This window comes from Theropithecus gelada, chromosome 7a (assembly GCF_003255815.1).
Source record: "Theropithecus gelada isolate Dixy chromosome 7a, Tgel_1.0, whole genome shotgun sequence".
Classification (NCBI taxonomy): Eukaryota; Metazoa; Chordata; class Mammalia; order Primates; family Cercopithecidae; genus Theropithecus; species Theropithecus gelada.
The window spans coordinates 41,118,005-41,145,653 of record NC_037674.1 but is presented as its reverse complement, the minus strand read 5'-3'; the positions used below and the strand labels follow the sequence as shown (position 1 = coordinate 41,145,653).

General features: G+C 41.6%; 2 protein-coding genes across 5 annotated transcripts in view; one reads left to right on the top strand and one right to left on the bottom strand.

Annotated features, from left to right (window-relative positions):
• The window catches only part of DENND4A (DENN domain containing 4A), a 130,130-nt gene extending 120,497 nt beyond the window's left edge, over nt 1–9,633 (top strand). The window contains exons 26-33 of one of the 2 annotated variants that reach the window (XM_025390372.1): nt 115–290; nt 379–525; nt 2,188–2,386; nt 2,612–2,866; nt 4,860–4,977; nt 5,587–5,749; nt 5,915–5,979; nt 8,291–9,633. In XM_025390372.1, coding sequence (XP_025246157.1) covers nt 115–290; nt 379–525; nt 2,188–2,386; nt 2,612–2,866; nt 4,860–4,977; nt 5,587–5,749; nt 5,915–5,979; nt 8,291–8,427 — 1,260 coding nt within the window. In that variant the 3' untranslated portion in view covers nt 8,428–9,633. The remainder of the gene's footprint in view (nt 1–114; nt 291–378; nt 526–2,187; nt 2,387–2,611; nt 2,867–4,859; nt 4,978–5,586; nt 5,750–5,914; nt 5,980–8,290) is intronic. The other variant, XM_025390373.1, reaches the window with a different exon arrangement.
• A 4,027-nt stretch (nt 9,634–13,660) lies between these two features.
• The window catches only part of SLC24A1 (solute carrier family 24 member 1), a 45,092-nt gene continuing 31,103 nt past the window's right edge, over nt 13,661–27,649 (bottom strand). For 2 of the 3 annotated variants that reach the window (XM_025390376.1, XM_025390375.1), the window contains 6 exons: nt 25,114–25,200; nt 23,961–24,052; nt 19,009–19,551; nt 18,193–18,282; nt 17,128–17,294; nt 13,661–16,100 (listed from right to left, as the gene is read on the bottom strand). In XM_025390376.1, the coding sequence (XP_025246161.1) occupies nt 15,851–16,100; nt 17,128–17,294; nt 18,193–18,282; nt 19,009–19,551; nt 23,961–24,052; nt 25,114–25,200 (1,229 nt within the window). In that variant the 3' untranslated portion in view covers nt 13,661–15,850. Of the gene's footprint in view, nt 16,101–17,127; nt 17,295–18,192; nt 18,283–19,008; nt 19,552–23,960; nt 24,053–25,113; nt 25,201–26,612; nt 26,716–27,649 lie in introns of those variants that run through there. The other variant, XM_025390377.1, reaches the window with a different exon arrangement.

Here is a 27,649-nt window from a genome sequence, read left to right as displayed (position 1 = left end):
GCATCTGAATCCTTCTGAGTTTTGATTTTCCAATGGATTTATGACTTGAAATGGTTTTTAATTCATAATCTGAATTAACCAGCTTTCTTTATAAAGTGCTGTCTTCTCCCATAGGTTCTCATCTCAAGTTGCTCTCGGTGTAGAACTTGTGATTGTCTTGTCCATGATGAGGAAATCATGGCTGGCTGGACAGCAGATGATTCAAATCTCAATACTACATGCCCATTCTGTGGCAATATCTTCTTACCCTTTCTGAATATAGAAATAAGAGATTTAAGACGACCTGGAAGGTAATGATATTTTTTTTCCTTCATGTTTAAGGATCATGTTCCCTATAATATCTCTTTTCTCAAAAAGTTCCTTTGATTCACATTACAGATACTTTCTAAAGTCAAGCCCATCAACAGAAAATATCCACTTTCCATCCTCCATTTCAAGTCAGATGAGGCAGTCTTGCATTTCAACATCAGCCTCTGGTCTTGACACATCTGCTGTCTCTGTTCAAGGGAATTTTGATCTAAATAGGTAATTATGATTATGTGGAACTATATTTTGACAACATATATTTACACATATTTTAGAAGTATGACAGAAAAATTAGTTGACCATTTCCAGGTTTAAATTTCTATGAATAATAGATTCCTAATATTAAATTCTTACTCTTAAAACAGTGTTAAAATTCTCTAATCACATAAATGTTTAAATATGTAGTTACATATTATGCTTTATTAATCCCCAGAGTTTAAGCTGTATGTATATATGATAATGTTTACTAGTATTTTAAAGTAAAAAAAATATGTAGAACACTTGAAGTTTATAATGACCATCATTTTCTTGTCTCTGTCTCTTTAGGAATTAAGTCAATACTACTACTTTTTAATATTTTCTACCTAGGATATTTAATAATCTAGAACACATTTGGAGCTGATATAGGAGCTGTGAAATTGAACTAAAATTTATATAGTAAGCCTAATATAAGTAAATCTACACTTAAAACTGATGCAGAAATCAATTCCATTTTGCATAAGTGCCAAATAAGCCATATATAGCCGGACAGATGAAGCCATATTGGTAGCTGCATGTGCCAAAAAATGCCTGTATAGTACTGGCAGGCTAATGTGACCTGTTTGATCTTGATTACTTAAGCAGTAAAACCAAAAATCTGTTTGTGCACCTTCTTTCATCATAGATCTATTGTAGCCCTTATCTTTTTCTTCTTCTGGTTTGTGACTCCTGAAGGAATATGTGCCTATTTTCTCTGCTTTGTATCCCCATGGTCTAGTGTACTTTCTGCTGTATAGAAGTCTACTAAAGGCTTTGAATAAATAAATGAATCTTAAATATTTAAAGTTGACTTGATAAAAAAGGAAATTTATCATGACTATACTACTTAAAAATATATCCTATTTCCCAGCTGAAGCCTGAATAGCATTCCTTTCATTCATGTTGCCATGTCTAGCTCTGATTCTTTTTTGTTGTTGTTGTTGTTGTTGTTGTTGTTGAGACAGAGTCTCACCCTGTTACCCAGACTGTAGTACAGTGGTGCAATCTTGGCTCACTGCAACCTCTGCCTCCCAGGTTTAAATAATGTTTCTGCCTTGGCCTCCCAAGTAGCTGGGATTACAGGCACCCGCCATCACACCTGGCTAATTTTTCTATTTTTAGTAGAGACAGCGTTTCACCATGTTGGCCAAGCCGCTCTCGAACTCCTGAGCTCAGGCAATCCACCCACCTCAGCCTCCCAAAGTGCTGGCATTACAGGCGTGAGCCACCTCATCCGACTGTCTAGCTCTGATTCTAAACAGAAGAACAGGGCCGGGTGTGGTAGCCCACCCTTGTAATCCCAGCACTTTGGGAGGCTGAGGTGGGCAGATGGCTTGAGCCCAGGAGTTCAAGACCAGCTTGGACAACATGGCAAAACCGCATCTCTACTAAAAATACAAAAATTAGCCAGGCATGGTGGCATGCGCTATAGTCCCAGCCACTCGGGAGGCTGAGGTGGGAGGATCACTTGAGCCCAGGAGACAGAGGTTGCAGTTAGCCAAGATCACACCACTGCAGTCCAGCCTGGGTGACAGAGCAAGACCCTGTCCAAAAAAAGAGAGAGAGAGAGAGAACATGATCCTTGTCGACGAAGTAAAGTAAATCTAGACACTGATATGCTTTTTTCTTTTTTCAATGCCCAAGCAAATCTAAACTGCAGGAAAATTTTTGTGCCCGAAGTATTCAGATCCCTGCTAATAGATCGAAAACAGCTATGTCAAAATGTCCGATATTTCCAATGGCCAGGAGTATTAGTACTTCTGGCCCCTTGGATAAGGAAGATACTGGAAGACAGAAGCTCATTTCTACAGGCAGCCTGCCAGCTACTTTACAAGGAGCTACAGTATGTATTTTGTTGTATTTGTATTTTTATTTGGAAATTGATCACTTACATATGATTTTGTTCCCCTTGTCCTAAGTAGTCTTATTAGCTTTATTATTGCCAAGAAGAGTCTCTTATCCAATGATACAATTATATTACTTTTCTACTCATATGGGAATCATTGAATTTTTTAATGGCTTAGTATTATTTTGCATTTGCCATTTATGTTTTTTATTTATTCAACAGGATTCTTTAGGTTTAGAATGGCAGCTTCCAAGTCCCGATCCTGTCACTGTTCCATATCTTAGTCCTTTAGTGGTATGGAAGGAACTTGAAAGCTTATTGGAAAATGAAGGTGATCATGCAATAACAGTGGCAGACTTTGTGGACCATCATCCAATTGTTTTTTGGAACCTCGTATGGTATTTCAGACGTCTTGACTTGCCGAGTAACTTACCTGGATTGATTCTTTCTTCTGAGCACTGTAACAAGTATTCAAAGGTATGAGACTAAAAATTAAAAGGCAATGAATGCTTCTGTCACCACTGTAATGTTTGCATATTCCTAATGATTAAAAAGTAAGGTTTGTTTTTATGCTGAATTTCTTTTATTTTATTTTTTGAGACGGAGTCTCTTTTTCACCAGGCTGGAGTGCAGTGGCACTATCTCAGCTCACTGCAACCTCCAGCTCCAGGATTCAAGCAATTCTTCTGCCTCAGCCTCCCAAGTAGCTGGGATTACAGGCACGCGCCACCATGCCCAGCTAATTTTTGTATTTTTAGTAGAGACGGGGTTTCACCATGTTGGCCAGGATGGTCTCAATCTCTTGACCTCATGATCCACCTACTTCGGCTTCCCAAAGTGTTGGGATTACAGCCGTGAGCCACCACGCCCAGCCTATGCTAAATATTTTTAATAGCCATCTGGATCATTAGATAAATAGAATTGTTTTAGTTGCATTTACAAATAATATTTTCTTCTTACAGGCTGGCAATAAGAGTTTTTTGTTTTTGTTTTTGTTTGCCTTCTAAAATTTACATTAAACGTACTTGAATTTTTGCTATTGCTTCAAGAATAAACTGGAACTGACTCTTAGGAGGCAGATTTGTGAGTTAAGCCCATTTGCATCTTGTATTTCCTTCAAAACAGGCCTATTTTTTTTTTTTTTTTTTTGACACAAGGTGTCGCCCTGTCACCCAGACTGGAGTGCAGTGGTGTGGTCATGGCTCACTGTGACCTCTAACCCCTGGGCTCAAGTGACCCTTGTTTGTCAGCCTCCCAAAGTGCTGGGGTTATAGGCAGGAGCCACTGTGTCCAGCCCAAGCCTAACACTTTTTTAGGAGGATATCTGTACAGCAGTCCCTCCTTATTCACAGTTTTCCTTTCTGAGGTTTCAGTTACCCATGGTAACTGTGGTCTCAAAATATTAAATGGAAACTTCCAGAAAGAAACACTTCATAAGTTTTAAATTGCATGCTGTTCTGAGTAGCATGATGAAATCTGGTGCTGTCCCATCTGGGATGTGAATCATCCCTTTGTTCAGTGTATCCACGCTGTGTATGCCACCTGCCTGTTAATCATTGAGTAGCCATCTCTGTTAGCAGATCGACTGTGATGGTATCACAGCGCTTGTGTTCATGTAACTCCTGTTTTACTTAATGGCCCCAAAGCACAAAGCAATGATGCTGGCATATTGTTTTAATTGTTCTATTTTATTATTATTTATTGTTTATTTCTTATTGTGCCTCATTTATAAATTAAATGTAAGTATAAATATCATAAGTATGTATGTATAGGGAAATACAGTATATATAGGGTTCAGTACTATCTGCAGTTATAGGTATCCATTGGGGGTCTTGGAATATAGCCCCTGAGGATAAAGGGGGACTGTTGAAATTCATATTGCAATCATGTGCTACCACTCTTGTCATTCCTTTACCCTGATGTTTTTGTTTAACATTTAGGCAATTTGTTTGTTATATGTTCATTTGTATTTTTGCTATGTTGTTTTATAAAAGTGACTTTACTTTTTCATATACTGCCACTGCCACTAAATGGTCAGGAACCTTGCCTTCTCTCTTCTTGTGCTGCATGCCTATGATTGTGCATGTGCTTTGGATTTTCACTACCTCATAATGAGTGACAAAGATGTGAACTCAGCGTTATCTGGGCCAGGGTTTTGGATGATATAGAATGAGATTCCTGGATTTATCTTTCTGTGACTTTCAATCATGAGCAAGAGGAGCAAGATGAGTTCTTCTTGGTACCTTTCTCACTGATCTCAAGTACTTTGTTATATCTGATCTTTAGAGATCATTAGCTTTTCCACACAGCCCATCTTCCTGTAGTAGATATGAAATGTATGTAAATCAGTCTTTTTCTGTTCTGTTTTCTCTCTCGCACATATACATCGTAAAAAAATAAGAATTTTATAAAATACTTATAAAAAATTATCATGTAAGGATCATTAATGAGTGTTTATTGTATAACACAGATTCCCCGCCACTGTATGTCTGAAGATAGCAAATATGTTTTAATACAAATGTTGTGGGACAATATGAAGTTACATCAGGATCCAGGACAGCCCTTGTACATTCTCTGGAATGCACACAGTAAGTGCCATCATAGAATGCTGAGTTTGTTCATATGAGAGTAATCTCTACTTGCTTTAAATAGCCTAAACCAATGTATAACTGACTTTTATTTTACTGTACTACTTTTTGTCTTACAGGTCAAAATCGTACTCTTTTGTTTGAGAGTGAGTGTTTGATTTTTTTAGTGCTACCTTCTATGGAGGTCTAAGGGTTTTTTTTTTTTTTTTTTGGTTTGGTTTTTTGAGGGGTGCTGTGTATGTGCTGGAGGGGTTGGTTGTGTTTTGCAGAATTCAGCTTTCAGCACATTGCTCATCCCAGTTTCTTCTTTTTACTTATGTTTTGTTTGTTTCCATCCCAGGCTGCTAATTTAGAATTTGCATCAGAGGCTGTATTAAGGGAAACAGTATTTTTAGTTATTGTCTATTTAAGACCACAGAAAACTTTAGACCTTTTTTTTGTCATTATTTGTCTTATTTTTTGCTTTCTTCATTCTTGGATTCCTATTTATCTATTGCCCTTAATTTATTTTTAGTGCTTTGTAACTTAATATCTGTCAGTTGCTGCTTAATTTCTTTCTCCTTTCTACACAGAACATTTTCCTTCATCTGTTGTTTTGTTCTTTTACAGCCCAAAAATATCCAATGGTCCATTTATTGCAAAAAAGTGATAACTCATTTAACCAGGAACTGTTGAAAAGTATGGTAAAAAGCATTAAAATGAATGATGTCTATGGACCAATGAGTCAGATTTTAGAGACACTGAATAAGTGTCCACATTTTAAAAGACAGAGGTAAGTCCTTCTCTTAGACAAATATATTGTTCTCCTACGCAGATTCATATTGTTTGCTTAGTAATTTGTTAGAATATCTCATGCTTACAATAGCATTAAAATTTTCATAGGGAACATATGGACTATATGGATACTAATATTTTCTCCATGACTTTTTCTCCCTAGGAGTTTATACAGAGAAATACTGTTTCTCTCACTTGTGGCACTAGGAAGAGAAAACATTGATATAGGTAATTCAGCTTTATATATAATATGTAGTATTTATATATCATGGAATAGTTTTCAGAGTATTTTTATATTAGTAGTTGTACTTTATTAGTAATATTAAATCTGTAATTATATTAAGGTAGATTAGTTGTTGCTAAGGACCAAGAGGTGGGGTGAATGGGGAGTGACTGCTAACTGGTATAAGGTTTCTTTTTGGTGAGATGAAAATGTTCTGGAATTAGGCAGTGGTGATAGTTGTACAATCTTGTGAATATACCAAAAAAACATTAAATTGTACACTTTAAGTTAGTGAATTGTATGGTATATGGGTTATATTTCAATTTTTAAAAGTTAATCTGACAAGAAAAGGACTAGTCAGGAAAAATTATTTAACTGAAAGGGGCCGGGTGCGGCGGCTCATGCCTGTAATCCCAGCACTTTGAGAGGCCAAGGTGGGTGGATTGCTTGAGCCCAGGAGTTTGAGACCAGCCTGGGCAATATGGTGAAACCCCATCTCTACAAAAAAAAGAAAAAAAGTTAGCCAGATGTGGTGGCACATGTCTGTAGTCCCAGCTACTTGGGAGGGTGAGGTGAGAGTATCATTTGAGCCTGGGCAGTCGAGGCTGCATAAGCCATGATGGTGCCGCTGCATGCCAGCTTGGGCTGTAGAGCAAGACCTTGTCTCATAAAAAAAGAAAAAATCAACAGAAGGTGATTCTTTTCTAGAAGCTACTGTAATTACATCAGGGTAATGCTACCAGGGGAAGAGCTAGAAAAATCAATAGTACAGAATAGGGAGTCAGAAATAAACATAAATGTCTACAGCAATATATCAGCCAGGTGCAGTGTCTCACGCCTGTAATCCCAACACTGCGGGAGGCCAAGGCGGGCAGATCATTCGAGGTCAGGAGTTTGAGGCAAGCCTGGCCAACACGGTGAAACCCCATCTCTACTAAAAATACAAAATTAGCCAGGTGTGGTGGTGCGTGCCTGTAGCCCCAGCTACTCAGGAGCCTGAAGCAGGAGAATCACTTGAACCCAGGAGGTGGAGGCAGCAGTGAGCTGAGATCATGCCACTGCACTCCAGCCTGTGCAACAAGAGCGAAACTCCGTCTAACAAAAAAATATATATAATATATAAAAATATATATTTTATATTTATATATACATATAAATCAGTTAGGAAAGGTAGACTATTAAATGGCATTGGGACAGTCATTCTAGCCACTTGAGAAAGATGCCAGAACTTACCAAAATCATGAATAGTGTTACTTGAGGTAGGCCTTTTAACTATAGTGAAACAGAGAAGAAACCAAAAAGGATTACTCAGATCCTTGTTACCATCCCTTTATTCCCTACCTAATACAAGCCCAGATTGTAGTCAGATATTACTCTAGCCCTCTGCCAAAGGTGGGATTTCCTTGAATGTGTAAAAAATTCTGGACCTCCAAGCTAGAGAAGCTCACTTGCTTATGCACTTGACTCAACTCAAACAAGCCTTCATGGGTACCACTGTGGTACTGTTTCAGAGAGGAAAGATGTTCTTATGGCCGTCACCTCCCCAAAGCAGAAAAATAGGATCTTAGTGACATTGTTATAATTCATACCCCATTTGGCTCTCTGAGGGGCAAATTTTCCTCCAGTATGTGTTTAAAATAAGCAATAAGTTAGCATGATTTCTAGGCTGAGAGAAACTTTTAGCAGAAGCGTGTAAACCTCTGTTGTCCCTTTTTGTCACATGTGGACTATCTTCTGGGGAAAAGGCACACAGACCTTGGTATAATGTCCTTAAAAATAAAAGTCACAGTCTGTTAGCTCCATCTGTTGCCATGTGGAAAAGGGAAAAGAAAAATCCTTACATGGTAATTTCAGATCTTTGGATTATTTTCCCAGAGGTATCCCATAATATAGGACACACAAACCAAAAAACATTTCCATTGAAGCAAAATTTAAATTTAAAAAATGAAACCACAAAAGGATTAGTGTAAAGAAAATATGGGCAAAAAAACTTTTTGTTAATCCTGGTGGGAAAAGGCTAGTATATATTTTTACTGTTTTTATTGAGTATGCAAAACAAAGTACCAAAAATGTGCATATGGTATTTGGTGGTTTTTAACATCTGTACCTGGTAAAATTAAAAATTGGCATCTTCAAACCTTTTAAGTTTCTCACTGGTCTGTGCAATCCAGCTGTGGTCCTTTGGATAGCAGAAATGTCCTAGCGATTCCTTCTTGGCCTCTACTGTTGTGTTTCTGTAGTATTACAGAAACTTGATAGTTTTCAACATCAAACCTAAATTTCTTTATCCTTTTATTTCTTTATCAATTTTTGCAGATGCTTTTGATAAAGAGTACAAGATGGCATACGATCGTCTCACACCTAGTCAAGTCAAGAGTACACACAACTGTGATAGACCGCCAAGTACGGGGGTGATGGAATGTCGAAAAACCTTTGGAGAACCTTATCTTTAAGATGTATTTGTATGTGTATTCAATGTATATTGTATAGTCAGTGTATAAAATAACACTTTTAGACTCTAAATATTTTTTCTTCAATTTTTGAAAATACAATTTGTAAATGGTTCAAAAGACTCAGACAGCTTATGTACAGAATGTTTGAAGAAGAGAATAGTGACAAGTGGGGAGAAAGCCACTTGGTTTCTCGTTTCTTTTTTTCTTCTTCTTTAACTCCCCTGTAATAGGAAATAAAGTATTTTTGTGATGAGGAAATCCCTAAACAAAATTAGTTGCCATAAAATATGACAACCGTTTTATGGTTTCTCTTGGAAGAGACAGATTGAAAAATCATGAATAGAATCTAAACAGAAATGTCAGATGAAAGTATTTCCTGTTTTCATAGACTATTCAAATGTTTTGACCATGAAATTGTATTATACATATTTTAAATTGTTTATAGTAAGTTGATATTTTTTTAATTTTAAAATTTAATATAGCAAACTTAAAATGAATTTAAACTTAAGCAAGCAAGCGTGTATTTTCCTTGTCTGCTGCTATTTGAAGTAATTAGTACAGCTGCAGATCTCTCTGTGTATATCTATATTTTTTTTTATTACTTGGGAGAATGAATTTTAAAATGTCAGTGCTAGTGTCAGTGTTGTCCTAGGATTGCATGTTAGTACCCCTAAGCCTGAGTGCAGTCATGCAAGGGTAGCGTGCACTGCTCAGACTGACTCATGGAGCCTTGTGCAAGGAGAGCCAGAGAGGTTCACTATACCACGACTCCAAAATTGTCTCTATTGCTAATAGATGCATATAGTATACAGGGAAAATAGCTTATAAATTCAAATATCAATTTAAATTTTAATATTCTACATGAAAAATTATGTTGAGAAAATGCAGACAAGTGATTATATTCTAAATTTTACCCTTATTTTAATGTCTAAAATACTGGGTATGATGCAAATTATACTAAAGAATAGTTACCTGAAATATGAGTTACTGGGGTATTCCATTAATACTATATATAAATATTCAGAATTTTTTCCAAAAGTAGAAAAATTCCCCTCTAAAAGTACAGCCAGATAGACTGTCCTCCATATTGAGGAACTTAGTTTTTTCAGCAAGCTTCAGAATCTGAAGTCTGTAGAATCTAAAATACAGAAATATCCAGAAATCAGACAATAAATTGAAAGTTTAGACATCATGAGTATTAAATAGGCTTTAAAAATGTATTTTTAGTCATATTATTTATAATGTCACTTTCTTTGGGTAATTTCTGGTAAGGAAAAACATCTTTTGGCTGCTAGAATTATTTATAGATTTTCAATACGTGTGTGTGTTTGCACACATTACATTAGTGAAGGAATTCCCTAGCCAGTTTTAAAGAAGGAAAAAATGGATAGTCCCAAATTAGGTGTGTAAAGCCAGTAGAGTCCACGACACTTGGTCTGGAGGTATCTTGGAGTCCTGAGACTTAGAATCAGTTCAGCTGCAGAAAAACCCACCTTTTGAAAGGTGAACACCATTAGTGAATAGCACCAAGCTGAAACATTTCACAGCTTTCAACTCTGGGAAATAATGGAGAGAATTTAAAAATGTAAAACTTCAGTTCAGTTAGTTTGCGGGCTGAACTTGTTTACTTGAAAAATCTGGTGCTAGGCACATGTATCTGCCTCTCCTTTGTAAATACCACTCCAATCTTATTTACTGTTCATATCTAAGCTTCATGTTCTATTTGTTCTTCATGTTCTTTAAATCATTTGAAAGTTGTCAACTGAGAGAAACATTTGAGAGGGGAGGCTTTTGGCACTGGTGATAAACATCCCTCCAAGAGAACCCTCTGGGGTTCTCTTCTATTTGTGGTTGGTTGTCTTTATTCTCTTTCAAAAACAGCTTTCATTGTTGTTTACTTTTTGTGTAATACAAACAAAATGTAGGAATCATAGTTTATTGATTTCAAATGGCTGACAAAACAAAAGAGTGAGATAAAACCATTCTTTATGGTTTTAAGATTCAGACTCATTTGGAAAAGCGAGTGTCATTTTTACCTCCTCCTTCCACCCCAAGTTTTCTTTCTGCTTTTGTCCCCAGGGAATATTATTGCACAGATTTAGTCTTTTAAAATAAAACCTAAAACATGAATACAAAGTGGTAAACCTGTTCAAAAGAAAAGTACAATGTGAATCATTCTTGAGCTGGGTGTAGTAGCTTATGGAGGCATGTAATCCCAGCACTTTGGGAGGTCAAGGCAGGGAGGATTGCTTGAGTCCAGAAGTTCGAGACCACCCTGGGCAACATAGAGAGACCCTGTCTCTACACAAAAATTATAAAAATTAGCTCGGCATGGTGGCTCATGTTTGGTAATCCCAGCTACTCGGGAGGCTGAAGCAGGAGGATCACTTTGAGCTTGGGGGTTTGAGGCTGCAATGAGCTGTGATCACGCCATTGCACTCTAGCCTGGATTACAGAGCAAGACCCTGTCTCAAAAAAAAAGAAAACAGAAAATATCAATCATTTAAAATAACTCTATATAAACTTTTCTTCTATTTTCTGTTAACCGTACATTTTGGAGAATAATGGCCAATCATGTTGGAGAGAAATACCCTTTTGCTACATCATCTTTTATTTTCTTACTCTTAGTTTTGTTTACATGTTTAAATGGTTGACAATAAACCATGTCCTGTGCTGATGTAGCTTGTTTACTACGTCCTACCATTATGTTCTAAATGACACACATTTGTATTCCATACCGTATTTCAGATATTCTACTTTTTCTTCCTAGTGTTAGGTGGAAAAATATGCAGCTGTTCATCTTCTGATTTTTATCTTCTTTTCCCTGACTTTCTTGGGGTTTTGGTTTTTGTTTTGCTCTAAAACCCTAACACCACCAGCATATTTAATTGTAAGGTTTTCTAGTATGTCTCTCCATTTAAATGGTCCCAGAAAACTTTGCTTCAACATTTTAGGCATTAAATACTTATTTTTACTTTATGCTGATAATTACTATGATACTTAAGTGCAACCAGCAAGTATTAGCCAGCTCTATATAGAAGTTATGCTCTATTTCTAAATGCAGGCTGAGCTCCTGGAATCCAAATGCTCCAAAATCCAAAACTTTTTGAATATCGACATGATGCTCAAAGGAAATGCTCATTTGAGCATTTTGGATTTCATATTTGGGATGTTCAACCAGTTTGTATTTTTCATATATTCCAAATTTCAAAAATATCTGAAATCCAAAACACTTCTGGTCCAAAATATTTCTGATAAGGGATACTCAATCTGTACTTTGTAAGTATGCAGTATGAAAATACCTATTTGTTTGGCAATATGCAGTAGCCCAGCTTTATTTTTATTTCTCTCACTAGAACTTGAAAGCTGCTATTTGGCACTTTATCTCAGAGCAGGAAGAGAAAGAGTAGGCTGTCTCTCTGAGAGGACCCTTGTCCTTCGTGCTAAAGTTAGCATGCGCTGCCTCTTCCTGTCTGGGTACAAGACTAAGCTTTATTTCAAAACTGAACTCTCTAGCAGCTGCATACCAGTTTACCTTAATATCCTCAGTACTTGGTGTCTTAACATCCTCATACTACCTTGCTCCTTTGGCCTCAAAGTAAGCATATTTGCTGGCTTATTTTTCTTAACAAAATTAGCAGTACACAAATTGAAGAATTTTCATCTTTGATTACAAAAGTCTGCGCATGTGCTTGTAGTCTGAGATGGTCATAGATTCTTCTGATAAAGTTATTGCTGTCTTTCCACAGTTCCTGTTCATTTGGACGGCTCCCTCCTTTACTATTTAAAGATTTTCTTTTCAAATGTAGTAGTATGATAAAACTATTGCAGCAACTGGTGGATTTTCTGCAAGTTAAATTCTCCAGGTTTTGCTTGCTCATACAGCGAAGGGCCTAAAGACCAGAAGTGTGCCTTTAGTTGTGCAGGCAGACTTGGGCCAGGATGTCCTGTAGGCTTTAGTGAACCCCCAAGGATAGGCAGCTCTGCTCATGAGCCCTCTCATTACACCTTTCATAGCGTCCAGTCCCCGTACATGTTGCAAGCTGCACTGCTGGAGGACCCTCCCACCAAAAAGAGTCAGAACAAAGAGTATTCATTGGCACATAAGGCCAACCAATTCTTCCTGATTATTTACCAGGCTGTGCTCTAGATAATACATTCCAATTCCTGCCCCCTTTGGTACTCAATCTGTAAATAATATTGATATAGGCAGCTATAAAAGACTAAGCCTGTAATTTGGTAAAACCATTTTCAAATCTATTGATGACAGTGCAATATAATGTTCAAAATATATAGTAACCATTTTGGCTGGGTACAGTGGCTCAGGCCTGTAATCTCAGCACTTTAGGAAGCCGAGGAGGGCGGATTGCCTGAGCTCAGGAGTTCGAGATCAGCCTGGGCAACAGGGCAAAACCCTATCTCTATAAAAAAAAATGCAAAAATTAGCTGGGTGTGGTGGTGCACTTCTGTAGTCCCAGCTACTTGGGGGGCTGAGGCGGGAGGATTGCTTGAGCCCAAAAGGTGAGGCTACAGTGAGCCATGTTCATGTCACTGCACTTCAGCCTGGGTGACAGGGCAAGGCCCTGTCTCTTTAAAATAAATAATTTAAAAAAAAAAAAAAAAAAAAAACATTTAAACACATAACCGTTTGAAAAATTTGGAATACATCTCTTTTTTCTGGTACTATATAGAATCGTAACCCATTAAATTAGGAAGAATTCAGAAATCTGGCCCAAACCTATTACCAGGGCTATCAAGGAAGTGCAGCCTAAGGGAGTTGAAGTCATCCATGTAGCCACTGACTTCTAATTCAGATACCCATGTGGGACAGTTCAGACTTTCCAGGCTGAATGAACAACCTAGAATTTGTCACAAGTAACTACATACAGAATATTCTGCCTATAAAGTGAGAGGACCATCTCAATATTATCTTGACACTTTTAAATGGTACTTTACCTCTAAAACAGCATGATTTTAATATTACAGTAGGTTTGTAAATGTGTGACCAAAAATTTTAATTTCCAGGTATAACCAATTAGTCTTTTAAAAGTTACGCAAGTTTTCCATCTCCCCAAAGTAATCTCTGTCTCTCCCCCAATGAATTCCTACTCATCCATCAAGACTCAGCTTTCATTTTTCGTACTTGTCCTTTTCCGTAACACTGTGAAGTGATCAGAACTTCCTTTCTAGGCAAAGGGGTATGCCAGAAATTCAGCAAATTGGGAAAAGGATGTCAGATTATTAGAGTTGGTTTTTATCATTAAATGGATATTTCAGCCATTTATCATTACACAGCATTTTACGGTCCATCACTCCTTACTCAGTCTGAGGAAGAGCATCAGATCCCAGGCTGTGGATGAGGAGGTGGCATCCCCGAGGTTAACTGGAATGGGCTGTAGACACCAGGTCAGCGTCCAGAATTTTGGTATAGGGACCTCCCTCCCACAGGCATTGCCTTCTCCTCCTGTTCTTAGGCCATGGCTATGGAAACCCAGCAATGCAGTAGCATCAGGAATAAGGATAATTAAGAATATAGAATTGGAACATGATTCCATACTCTTCATCAGTCTTCTCGGGAGGATTCTGACCAAATGACCTAAAGATAAGGATGAGCCCATCCATGTTGTAAAGTAAAATACCATTGGGATTCACAGTTTATTGAAATTTAATAAAAATTATTTCCAAAGAATGGGAATCCTGGGGTAGCGAGGCAATTAATTAAGCAGTTCATCTTAAAAGATGGAATATTTGGAACACCTTAGCCATCGTTCAGTGCCAAAATGTTTGGGTTTTTCACATCACATCCGTCCTTTTCATCTTCTCATCTTCAGTGAATCATTCCTCATGTTTGTAATTAAAGCCATATTTACCATCATAATATGCAGTCACCCGAGCTCATTTTGCTCTGCAGTCAGTGATATTAAACTGTTCTGTTTCTAATGTGTCCCTTAACTTGGTTCTAGTAAAAGCAGCAAGCAGTGATATTTAACATACAAACTCATCAAATTCCACATAAAATATTTAACCACATTTTTAAAAACTCAAGTGTCCTTTACACTAGCTACCTTGGAAGTAGTACTGCACTTTTTTCACCATGTTGTCATTGTGTTATGCATTCTTGGAATTTCCTGTTTGTAACTACCTTAAGGTCCATTCATAAACCACAGAAGAAATCAGTCTTGCTTTATAATCCTATCTAGGTTGACATACAAAAATAGTATTGCCCCACTGGATCTCTTACTTTATAAACCAGATGTGGCACTACTGACTTTGGACTCTTTAGAATGACTTCCCTTCCCACTCCACTCAGCTGTCATTGTTGAGTGAGAACATGCTGGAGGGTGAAACCAGGACATTCCATTAGAATGTCTAATCCCTCAAGGTGACCACTGATGGAGACTACATGAATTTGGATGTTCTAATAAATACATACTTTTAAATGGCCTCTAGAGTAGTTTTACTTCCCTAATCTCCACTCCTTCCAGTTCAAGGGCAAATTACAAATTTTTATTTTTCAGGCTGCTTTTTAAATTTCACTTTTCAGAAATGCAACAATAAGAGTTAAAGGTAGTCCTCCTTTTAAGCTAGAAAATACTGGTATAGGCCAGGCGTGGTGGCTCACGCCTGTAATCCCAGCACTTTGGGAGGCCGAGGCAAGAAGATCACGAAGTCAGGCTGAGGCAGGAGAATCGCTTGAACCCGGGAGGTGAAGGTTGCGGTGAGCCGAGATCACACCATTGCACTCCAGCCTGGGCAACAAGAGCGAAACTGTGTCTCAAAAAAAAAGCAAGAAAATACTGGTATATATCCAGATGCAGTGGGCTACAAAACGTGGGATGATCATTGATTCCTGTTATACTTCTTTTTTTTCTGTAGCCTTGGATCCTTAAACTCACCAATAACTGAACCTACAGTGATTACAAACCTGATAGAACCTCACATTTTGAACAGAAAAGGAGGCAACAAAATTGCAGCATGTGTTTGGGGCAGAGGTTGGGAAGGCTGAGATGTAGACCACAGCTGCATCTTTTGGGCCAGCAGCCCTTCAGGAATGATCAGGGAACAGTGAGCATAGGAGCTTGTCTTATAGCCGCTGCGCCTATCCCAACCTTTGCCCCCAATTATCTCTCATTTAGAAAACCCTCTGGCTCCAGGGGTCCTTCTATTGCCTCCATGTAATAAATGTCTGCATGAGTCAGGGGTAGAAACTCCACCCCTCCAGAGGTGAGGTTCTTAATCCACAATGAGCTGCACATGTTTCCAAGGACAAACCTTAGTCTCAGATCACATTCACATCAGAGGTCCTAGGTCACTCAGTTCACTTTCCAGGATCATATACATTCTTTCATTAGTGTCACAAGAGATACAATAACTTCTGCGTGGTCTTCTGATCCATGTCCATTGTGAGCAAGAGTGACTTGACTCAGACAGATACAGGACAGGATATGATTCGATCTTCTAACATCACACTGATTATCAGGAACACAAAGTAAAGGAGGAACATTGTGAAGCCCAGGATCTTGTTCATTCTCCATTTACATGACGCAATTGAAGAGATCACAAACAGAAGCATGAGAAAAAGCAAAACAATTGCACAAAACAAGCCATTGCTGCTGACTGGAACTGGCTGTAATCCATTAATAAGACAGAAAAGCAACCAAGGAACGGGCAAGCTGCAAGATTGAAGAAACAATGTGAATATCCTTAATGTTTATAATAATCCCATACACTTAAATAGTATTTTACAGTTTACAAAGTATGTATTCTTCCACCAAGAAAAAAAATCCATGAAGTGAACAGAAATTATTAGCCCCATTTCACAGACAAGGAAACTAAGTTTCAGGGAAATTAAATTACTTGCCCAAGGACTCGCAGCTAATAACTAGAAGAGCTTAGGTTAAAACTGAAGTATTCTGAGTCTAAGCTTTTTTTTTATTTTCTGTATACTTCGTGACTTCTATATGACTCAGATTGGTTGATGTGTTGCTTTTTTTTTTTTTTTTTTAAATGCTGGAATTACAGGCACACATCACCACACCCAGCCCCAGTGTGATATGTACTCTTAAATCTCTACATTTTTATAAGGCCTACATTTCTTTTAATTCTTTAGTGATGAGGGCTGCCTTTTTACCTGCCCCTCACCCCAAATACACATACACAGATTCAAATTTAAGGAAACAAATCTACCACCTAAATTCAGAACATGATTGGGGAAATGAAAATAGCCCCTCTTTCTGACAAGGTAGGGAGAATGGGGTAAGAGGATGGGTACAGGAGGGTAAGGCATTTGCACGTTATACAAAATGCTGTTTAGAGCCTCTGAGCTAGCAGGAGTTCACGTACAAAGGAGCAAGAGTAGTACCAAGAAGTGAAGTTGAGTCATTGCTCCTTCCAGTCCCACCTCCACTGCCTTGAAAGTCAGTGAGCAGAGCATTTGATGGTATTTGGTAATAGAATGAAATGGACTTTGGTTTTCAATTTATCTGTAAATTCCAGTCAGTTACATTTCAGGCAGCATTTTAGTTCTATTATCCCATCTGGCTATGATGAATGAAGGGAAGATATTTTGTTGCTCTGCAGAAACAATATAAATGCCCTTTTATTCTATGTATAATGAATAAAGCAGAAAACCAGTGAACAGAGCCAATGCAGTGTTTCAGTCATATGTAACACCCCTTAGGAAGTAACATTGCCACTCACCCCACAGTAATATCAAATATGTTACTGCCCACAGAGCTTGACACAGCCATGTCTCCCAGGCCTTTTCGAGCGACAATCACACTGGTGATGAGGTCAGGAATTGATGTTCCTGCTGCGAGGATTGTCAGGCCCATAATCTCTTCAGAAATGCCTATTGTTTCACCAACCTGGTAAACAGCAACAGTAATGAGAAACCATGGCAACAGTAGGTGAAAAACCTGAGGCACATCCAACCACTATCTACATCCTACTTCGTGCAAACAGAATGCCTTCTAAGGAGCTCAGCTACACCCCCTCAGCCTGAGTGAGGAAGGGTGATAGGCAGACCTACAACTGAGATGGCCACAGAGAGGAAGAGCAAGCAAGACTCCTGCTCCTGGCTGCAGGGGACCATGTTGCTCTTCTTTTCACAATTGGACTAGAAGTTACCTACACCAGATCTGCTGCTCGCTGTCATTCCAACTCTTAACACCCCTACCTTCCCACAAGAACTGCCCTTCCAAAGAGCTGTTCGTGTCAGCATTTCTATTTCCAGGAATGTGGACACTTGTTGTGTGCCAGGAACTAAGAGGCTGGAGGTGGAAGTATGAGCAGGATGACATAGACCCTAACCTTAGCCTTTTAGAGAGGAAAGCTAGTAAACAATTATTACAGTGCAGTATTCCAGGCAGAACAGAAACACTATGGGTACTCAGAGGAAGACTAATTGAATGCCAGAGAGCAGGCGAAACAGCTGGCTCTCAGAGTGCATAGGATTTCACCAGGTGAGAGGGATGGGTACATGGCGGAGAAAGCAGGAAATAAGGCTAATAAGCCATGGTCAGCTGGAATCAGGCAGGATTCCAAGGCCTTCTATGCCATGCTACAGGATATGACAGAAAAGCCACACTTGAAAAGCACTGCATTCACTGGAACAAAAAGTCTACCTTTAAGCCTTTACAAGCAACATAGAAACAGCACGAATTCACTTGATCCTTGAGATTCCCTGAGTACCGGAAATTGATCCTGAAGGAAAGTGTCCTTGGGACCTGCTGGTAGAGGATTTCGTTCCTGCTGTTCACTCACCTGGTGAGCCCACCACACCATGAGGTATGAGAACATGGCTATCCACACGATAGATCCCAGGAAGGTGAAAACAAAAAACTTCCTAGACTCCTGTTTGAAAGTTTGAAAAGGATGAGAAGTAAGTTGTAGAGGCTAAACGTCTTTGACCCTTCTGAGCAAGCCCAAGAATCAGTGACAAGGTCTAATGGAAGAGTGATGGAGAGGAACTGGAGACATTTGACCTGAGGGCTCTCTCTCCAGGCTGAGGACCTTGAGATGGATGGAAAAGGATGGGGGTGGGGGGTACAACTGTAGAGGAGTGCAGCCAGTAGGGTAGACAGCAGTCACCAGATGGAAGAAAGCTGTTTGCTTGCCCTAGAACCAGGTCAATCTAGGTATCTGGTTTGGCTTTTGCAATCTCCTTGTACCATTCCTTTCTTGTCAGACCTCCCCTTGCAAATAAGAATGTTGGGTATAAATACCAGTGATTTCCCTGGGTTTTGGGAATACTCCTGTGAAATATGGAGGAGATTTAGTGGCATCATTCTCAAATTAAAATCAAGAAGCTGAGATAGGAGTCAAAGAGGGACTAGTGTATACTGCTTATACTGGTGGAAATAAAGCACATTTGAGGTCCAGGGTCTCCCAGTCCCAGTGGTATGTCCCCTAAGCACATCATCCCCTTCCAAGGCTTCAGTCCCTTCCCAGATCTCAACGGTGGAGCCCTGCTAAGCTGGTTGTCCCTGGCCTCTTCCTCCTCTTGAGTGTGAGCCCTGCCTAGAGACCCCGCAGCCTTGCTGGGGATAAAGAGTCTGAGATACAGAGGGGCACACTCACCTGCCTTCGGACGTCGGGGACTGTCAGCCACAGTGGGAACACGATGGGCAGGAGAAAGAGGTAAATGGCCTGCTTCTGCCTGGTTTCAGGCCAGTGCAGGGACAGAGGCTCTTCATTTCCCTCCTCCTCCTCTTCCTCTTCTTCCTCTTCCTCTTCCTCCTCCTCCTCTTCCTCCTCCTCCTCCTCTTCCTCCTCTTCGTTATCCCCTCCATCACTTCCCACTCCATCTTCTACACCTTTCTCATCACTTTTGGCTTCACCATGATTTTCAGCACTGAGTTCCTGGCTTTCAGTTTCACCTTCAATACCTTTCATTTCACCATCTTCTGCGTGGATTTCACCCTCACCTTCACCTTCATTGTCTCCTTTTCCTTCTGCTTCATTTTCTTTTTCACGTTCTTCTCCTTTTCCTTGTGTTCCAGTTTCACCTTCACCTTCTGGTTGAGTTTCACCTCCGCTTTTCTCTTCAGTTTCACCTTCACCAGCAGTTTCGCCCTCTTCGCCTGTCATTTCACCTGTGCTCTCAGCCTCAGCCACATCTTCCTGCAATCCAAAACCAACAGATTAATGTGTGGTAGCTGCTCTGATTGTTTTCCTTCTGATACTCCCCCATTTTCTTTGTTGGCGTGCTTTTCAGAATGTATCTGAAAACTTAAGCATGAGGAGAAAACTAGTGTGATAATTCAGCAGAATTCCCATGACCACACTCCTACCTAGTGGCTGTCCAGCTTTTATTTGATCATTTCCAGGGGTGTAAAACTCACCACCTGAAGCAACTTCTGTCATCTTTGGCACCTCTGATTCCTCTGAAGTCCATATTTATATCAAAGTTCTACCCCCGTGTATAGGTTTTCTCTTTGATGCCTTATAAAACATCAGTCTTCCATGAGACAGCTGTCTTTCCTGGGTTAAAGATTCCCAGGTCCTTATATCATTTCTACATGCTATGGCCTAGCGCCTCCTCCCTATCCTGGTAAACTCATTTTAATTAGCGTATATCCCACAAGGAGGGCATCCAAAACTGAACACAGAACACTGCACGGAGTGGAACAGGACTATCACCTCCCTTGTCTTAGATACGATACTTTCATTAATGTTGTTTAATATGGCATGATAGCCTTTGGTGGTCACAATGCATTGCTGAGTCTACTAAAACTCCTAAATTGTTTTATTACCTTGTATCTATAAAATAAGGATGATAATGCCTATTTATTGAGGGTTTTTATGTGCCAGGCACCATGCGAAGTAGTTTAATAATAATAGCGAGCACTTACTGTGTTTTATGAATCAATTAATTCATGATATGGATAGAATTATGCTCATCTTACAGATGGAGAAACTAGAGTAAAAGGAACTAAGTAACTCACCTGTGGTCCACGTAGTTTGTAAGTAATGAAGTTGGGATTTGAATACGAATGGTCCACCAAGCTATCCTGCTTTACCAATACCAGGTAAAGGTCCAAATGAGATGTCTGGCTCCCAAACCTGGTAGCCTGAGGAGCTTATTAGAAATTCAGATTTTTAGGCCAGGCACGGTGGCTGATGCCTGTAATCCCAACACTTTCGGAGGCCGATGCAGGGGATCACGAGGTCAGGAGTTTGAGACCAGCCCGGCCAACATGTTAAAACTCTGTCTCTACTAAAAATACAAAAATTAGCTGGGCACAGTGGCAGGCACCTGTAATCCCAGCTACTCAGGAGGCTGAGGCAGAATTGCTTGAACCCAGGAGGCAGAAGTTGCAGTGAGCCGAGATTGCGCCACTGCACTCCAGTCTGGGTGACAGAGCAAGACTCCATCTCAAAGAAAAAAAGAAATACAGATTTTCTGACCTCACTTGGACCAACTGAATTAGAATCTCTAGGATTGGAAGCCAGGCATCTGTATTTTAATATACTCACAGTTGTTCCTAAAACATCCACCTTTAGACCACTGTTTGGGAACAACTGACTATCTCCACATACCCTAAAAGCCATTGATAGCTGGGTGTGGTCTCAGACATAGATACCTATGTTTCAACTACTCAGGCAGCTGAGGCAGTAGGATTGCTAGAGCCCAGGAGTTCCAGGCTAGCCTGGGCAATATAGTGAGATCCCATACCCCCATAAAAAATTTAAGAGCTGGGCCGGGTGCGGTGGCTCACGCCTGTAATCTCAGCACTTTGGGAGGCCAAGTTGGGCAGATCATGAGGTCAGGAGTTTGAGAACAGCCTGACCAACATAGTGAAACCCTGTCTCTACTAAAAATAAAAAAAAAATAAAAAAAATAAAAAAAATTAGCTGGGCGTGGTGGTACGTGCCTGTAATCCCAGCTACTCAGGAGGCTGAGGCAGGAGAATCACTTGAACCCGGGAGACAGAGGCAGTGAGCTGAGATCACGCCATTGCACTGCAGCCTGAATGACAGAGTGAGACTCGGTCTCAAAAAAATAAGAAGAAGAAGAGATAAAATTAAAAGCCATTGATTCAGAGTGTCCTCAGATTAGGCACCCAGCTAACCTATAGCAACATGCTGGTCCATCCCTTGAGCAAGAGCCCTGGGCTGTGTGTTCATGGAGTAAATATGTTGTCTGTAACAAATGTCATGATATTGGCAACCCCCAAAGGATGTTGAGTGATTCTCAATTGTGCTGCACATTAAAATCACCTGGAGGCTTTTTAAACTATTGATGCCCAAGGACCCACCCCAGATATTCTGACTTCATTGGTTGAGGGTGGGGCATGGTCATTTTTTTTTTAACTTCCCCAAATTATTCTAATATACAACCAGGGTTGAGAACCCCCAATGAAGACATCAGATACTACTGGTGAGGCCTGCGGTTTGAACTGAGAATGAGGATTGAGAAGATTTTAGTCTGAAATCATTCCTGCCCTCTCCCTTCTACCCCCATCAGGTAGAGAATGCTTCCCAGAGGAGATGACAAGTCATTTAAACCCATAAATATGGGAGTGTCTGCCTGTTCGGCTCCCTCTTCTCTGAAGACTGTCACTCCTAATAGCCCCAGCTGAGCAGGTAGCTTCCTCTTCCGTGTTGGAGTCAAGTCAGCCAGCCATAGCCAGTTGGATGAAAGCTGGATCCCTGCAAGGAGCTGGGTTGAACTGATTCTTTCTCTCTCTCTCTCCCTTTTTTTTTTTTTTTTGAGATGTCTCCTCTGTCACCCAGGCTGGAGTGCAGTGGTACGACTTCTGCTCACTGCAACCTCCGCCTCCAGAGTTCAAGTGATTCTCTTGCCTCAGCCTCCCAAGTAGCTGGGATTACAGGCATGCACCACCACACTCGGCTAATTTTTGTATTTTTAGTAGAGATGGGGTTTCACCATGTTGGCCAGGATGGTCTTGAACTCCTGACCTCAAGCGATCTGCCTCCTCGGCCTCCCAAAGTGCAAAGATTATAGGTGTGAGCCACCGCGCCCAGCCCGATTCTCTCTCTTTTAAGACTGGAAACCTGTCACTGATTCCCCTGTGGACTGCAGGATTGGGTTAGTGGCTTGGAGTTGTGTGTGCTCATAAGGGAACAAATGAAGCCAGCCTGCCAAGAGAGGCCCATGATAGAGCCTGTACCCAGAGAAGGGATGTGAGGGAGAGCAGGACATGGAATGAGAAGCCACCAGGGTAACAGATGCCTTCTCAGGCCTAGTTCCAGCTCTTCATGAGATCAAGCCTTACTTCCTGCCCTGGGATTCCAGGGGATACCTCTGTATCCTCTTAATCCCTTTTACTTGAGCTAGCAGTAATAGGCCTACTCATGTTACCATGAAACTGTCTTAGACGCTGAGCCCAAAGTTGCTGGTTTAAGGATGAGATATAATCAAGCGCTTTCTGGGTATTGAATGGAGAGAAGAAAAGAGATGGAACTTGCAAATGGGATGTTTTTTACTGTCAGTCACTCAACATATATTGAGCCAGTTGTGCACCAGGCATTCTGCTCCCCTCTGTAGAGGAGACAGGGATGACTCAGACTTCGATCTTGCCTTCAGGAACCTCACCACCTAGTAGGCTCAGAATCCAAAGAAGACAATTGGTAAAAGCCCCGCGATAGGTGCAGAGCACCAGGGGCATTCAGATTTGGAGTGGATCAAGGCAGCTACATGACAAAGGTGTTTACACTGGCCAGGGGCGGGGCCAGGGAGGGGGGTGGGGGTGCGTGGTAAGATGAGCATATATGAAAATGGAGGAGAAAAGGCGTTCTAGGGAGAGGAAACCATGTGAGCCAAGGCTGGGAGGTAGAAAAACATGGAGACGGCCGGGCATGGTGGCTCACGCCTGTAATCCCAGCACTTTGGGAAGCTGAGGCAGGTGGATCACCTGAGGTCAGGAGATTGAGACCATCCTGGCCAACAAGGTGAAACCCTGTCTCTAATAAAAATACAAAAAAAAAAAAAAAAAGAAAAAGAAAAAAAACATGGAGACAAGAAATCCAGTTTGGCTGGAACATGGTAGAAGAAGAGACCATGAGGCTGTAAAGACAGGGCAGTGTCAGGACTTGGAAAGCTCTGCAGACAAGGCTGAGGTGCCTGACCAGGTGCAGTAGGCAATGAGGAGCCTCAGAAGGTTCGAAAGCCTTCACCCAGCAACCCTCCCACCTGCATTTCAAGCTTCCCAGTGCTCTGGAGCTACCTGGTCTCACTGTCACCTAGTTGCTGACAGACCCACTAACAATTATTCCTTATGTTCTTATAGCATGTGACAGTTCACAATACATTGTCAATATATTAGCTCACTCATATAAGATGTTCCAGTGAGTTAATTGGCCCCATGAGATATTTGTATTTTTGAAGTGATCTTCAGAGAAAGAGTAATATTTACCCCCAAAGAGTAATACTTGAAGTGACCTTAAGAGAAAGAGTAATATTAACCTCAAATAGGATTTCAGACCTTCAGGGAGGATGTATTTTTGGTCAGGAGTTCCTTCCCTAGACCTCTCCAGTTTCGTCTGTGCAAAGGCTGGGTGCCTACCTGACCGCCTGGATTCTCCTTCTGATCTCCCTTGATGTCTGGAGCAGGGGCTGGTGTGACCGTGACCGCAGGGAGCTTGGCTGGCTCCTCATCTTTAAAGGATAAACATGGGTTACATCAGAAGAGTGGACAAGGTTCTAAGGGAAGCTGGCATAAGTGGCTACAGGGCTATTGGACTACAAGGTTTCTGAAGGTTTATTTGGGGGAATTTCTTGTTGGTAGGAAAAGTAAGGTGATGTGAATTGTTATTGCCCTGACCTATCTGCAGATGAGAAGACAGTTGGCAAGTGACCATCCGTGCTCCCCTATAATTCATAGACATTTCCATCCTGGCTATTGTGGCCAAGGACGCTACCAACAGCTGGGCAGCCAGAACAGAGAGAAGGCAAAGCTCCCAGCACTCAGAGAATGACCCTTTGGGAAAGATCCTGCTGATTCCAAAAGCAGCAGCTTTTGAAGGCTTGGAACAGGACTGACGGGAAGGGAAACTTGGAACAGGTTCTCTCACTTCTTGGCTGTGTGGCTTTGGGAAGTCATTTGACCTCTCTGAGCCTCTTGTTTATAGGATGGGAAGAATGACTGCTGTTCCACCTCCCTCCAGGGTTTGCTGAGTGGATCAGGCAGTCCTGGTGTGCCGTGCAGAGCCCACATGGCAGTGGCTGTCCCACTTTCTCAGTCCTAGCTGCCACACAGATACCGGATTTCTGTGACACCAGACCCCTGGTAGCCTTCCCTCACTGGGGTTGCTGATTTCAGACCAATAACGAGCAACATTGTCCTTGTACAGAAGAGGCAGGAAGAAGAAATAAAGCCCCATAGTCTCATTTGGGATGAGATTCAGCAAAAAGAAGTGGAAGTTCAACAACACCCTAGCCTTCCCTTGCCTACCCCAGCTGTGGAAAATGGAGAGGAAGCTGTATGGGGCCACTTTCAGACCAGCAGCCATGTCAGAAAGACAGTACCTGGGAAGGAGGAGTCTGGAGTGGAGCGGTGATCAGGGCAACACCCGACCATCACCCTAACTGACTGGCTCACAGAGGCCAAAGATGTGACTCAGCCCCTGGCCTGGCTGGCTGCCACCTCCAGGCCAAGCTCACTACTGACAGCAGGGAGAGGGGGGCAGGAGAAAACCCACTGCTCTGGCCATCCTCACCTTCTGGTTTACTTTCTGATTTGGCCTGGGGTTGGGCTCTGGCCTCTTGATTCAAGCTCTCCTCCTCCTTCTCCTCGGCAAGGCAAACTGCAAATGAGACAGGACATACATCTTACCTGGAATCATAGGATAGTCCCTGCCATGCTCTTTCAGTTAGGACAGTCAGCTGAGCAGCCAGAGGGCAGCTGCAGAGCATGGGAAAAGGCTGCCATGGGCGTTGTGACATCTGGATTCTGATCCTGCGAGGCCTAGTTGTGGTGCCTAATTCCCAAAGTTCTGTTTACATTCTCTGCATTGTCACTGACTGGCTGTGACCTAGGGTAAGTCACTTCCCTTCTCAAGGCCTATTTCCTCTCTGGTAAAATGACATGGTTGGACTCAGGGCCAAGAAATAGGATTTATTTCCTTTGCAAGCTCAAGTGATGGCCTGCTTGGATACTGAATTGAGGAGGACTCTGACCCAAACTTTGTAGAAAAGTAGCATGATTGACTGGTAATGTCTGTGATGGACGTGGAATGGAGAAATAATTGCAGGGAGATGTTTTTGCCATCCTTGGACAATATTATCTTTGTAGCTTACTTTCTTTGAATCTACTAGAAGCTTTGTTATAGCTCCAGGGGCACGACTGATGGCCATGTTCATAAGCCTTCCCTCTCCAGTGGAAAAGGGGAAATGGTTCACCAACAAGCTCTCGGATACACCCTTTTTGACCCGAGGCACAAGAAGAGCCCGAGAAGGGCCTCCTTCAGATCCCTATGCACATGCTTTGCTGGAGGCCCACAGGGCAGCATGCACAGAATTGTGCTGCCCTGATTTCCAGGTGAGAAACACGGGACAGCAACTCCCTTTCACCAGGGACTATGTGCCAGGAAACATGCCAAGTGCTTTATGTGTATAATTTCAAGGTGAGAAGGGAAGAAGGAACAAGGCTGAGACGAAGGAGCCCACAGCTGTGTGGCCTGGGAGGGTGAGGGCAGTGGTGCAAGTGAAGAACAAAGTGGTGTCATGGGATCTATGGGCTCTATTCTGAATTTAGGCTGGCTGTGCCCCATGAGCACTGCGTGACTTTGGGAAGCCTGCGTGCTGTCACTAAGCCTCAGCATCCTCTCTAAAAAGGCAATACCATCATATCCTCAGGGGACTGATGTGATGAGGGTCCATGAGACAAAATAAATAAAAACACTTTTACTGCTGCAAATGTGGCCTCACTCATATTGTTACTTTAGCACGGATTCTGAAGCCTGATGACCTGGGTTTGAATCCTAGTTCTGCCACTTGCACTATAGCTGTGGACCTAACTGGGTGATTCCTTAAGCTCTCTGTACTTCAGATTCTTCATCTGTAAACTCTTCCGGAGTTGGTGACAGAGTAAATGAATGTATATAGGAATATGGTCAAAACAGTGTCTGGCACCTAGAAAGCACTATATAACTTTTAGCTGTAACAACAACAACGATGAAAACAAATTGACAAGAGTAGTTGACAGCAGCTGTCCCACCTGGGAAGCAACCCCACAGTGATGATGCCCAGCCTTCCAGAGGGTCCGAGTTAGAAGGAACCCTGGACATCATCTAGTCCGTAATACAGATGGACCGAGAGGAAACGGAGAAGCTGGAAAATGCAATCTGGGAAGCTGGGTGGATCAAAGCCTCTGCCTGGCTCCAGGACAGGTAGGAAACAGATAAATGGGTCTGGAATGTCCTCCTCTCTTCCTGTCTCCTAAACTCTCAGAGTGAGTTCAGCTGCAGCTGGCTCTGCAATAAGCTCCATGGGTAGAGCCACCACTATGACACGTGTGGTCCCTCGAAGTGGCCTGGTGGGCCTGGGTCCTCATCAGAACTGAGAGGTCGGGGGCCAACACACCTTCGTCCTGACAACCCCAGTGCCCCCTTGGCACTAATCAAACCCTGAAGTCTTCTGTTGAGCAATGTGTAGCTGCTGTCACAGGAGGGCTCCCTTGGTTCTGGTGTTGGCACTGAGAATATCTGCTGACTGTTGCTGGAAGGGCTCGCCATAAACACAAGCTTCCCCCTTTCCTTCTCATCCTCATCACAGCCTAGCCTCTCACTTCCCATGTTACTGAGGAAAGCAGATCAGCTGCAGGGTCTCCCCCACCCTGTCTCACACACATCCAAGTGAAATCACCAGAAGAGGCATGGGACCCTGGAGAGGAAAAGCCCCTTCACAGGGAAGGTGAGAATTCAGACCCCAGGAAATGTCTTTTCCACAGATCAGCTCTGTGGAAAGAGCTGGAACACCTGGAAAGAGTGGAAACATCTACACGGCCATCTGGAAACAGCATATGAAAACACAAATGTGCATCTAGAGAGCCTGGGGAACAAAGGCCCCCATCACCGCCCTGCATGGTCCCTGCCCCTCCCGCATGTCGTCTCAGGGTGTAGAATCAGGCTGGGCTCTTGAGCATGACTGAATCCCAGAGGACATCTGCAGTCATGCACTGTGAGAGCCATTCCATGCCCGGTAGACACTTGGAGACAATGTAGCAACATGCTTGCCCTCCCTGGGATGATTGCT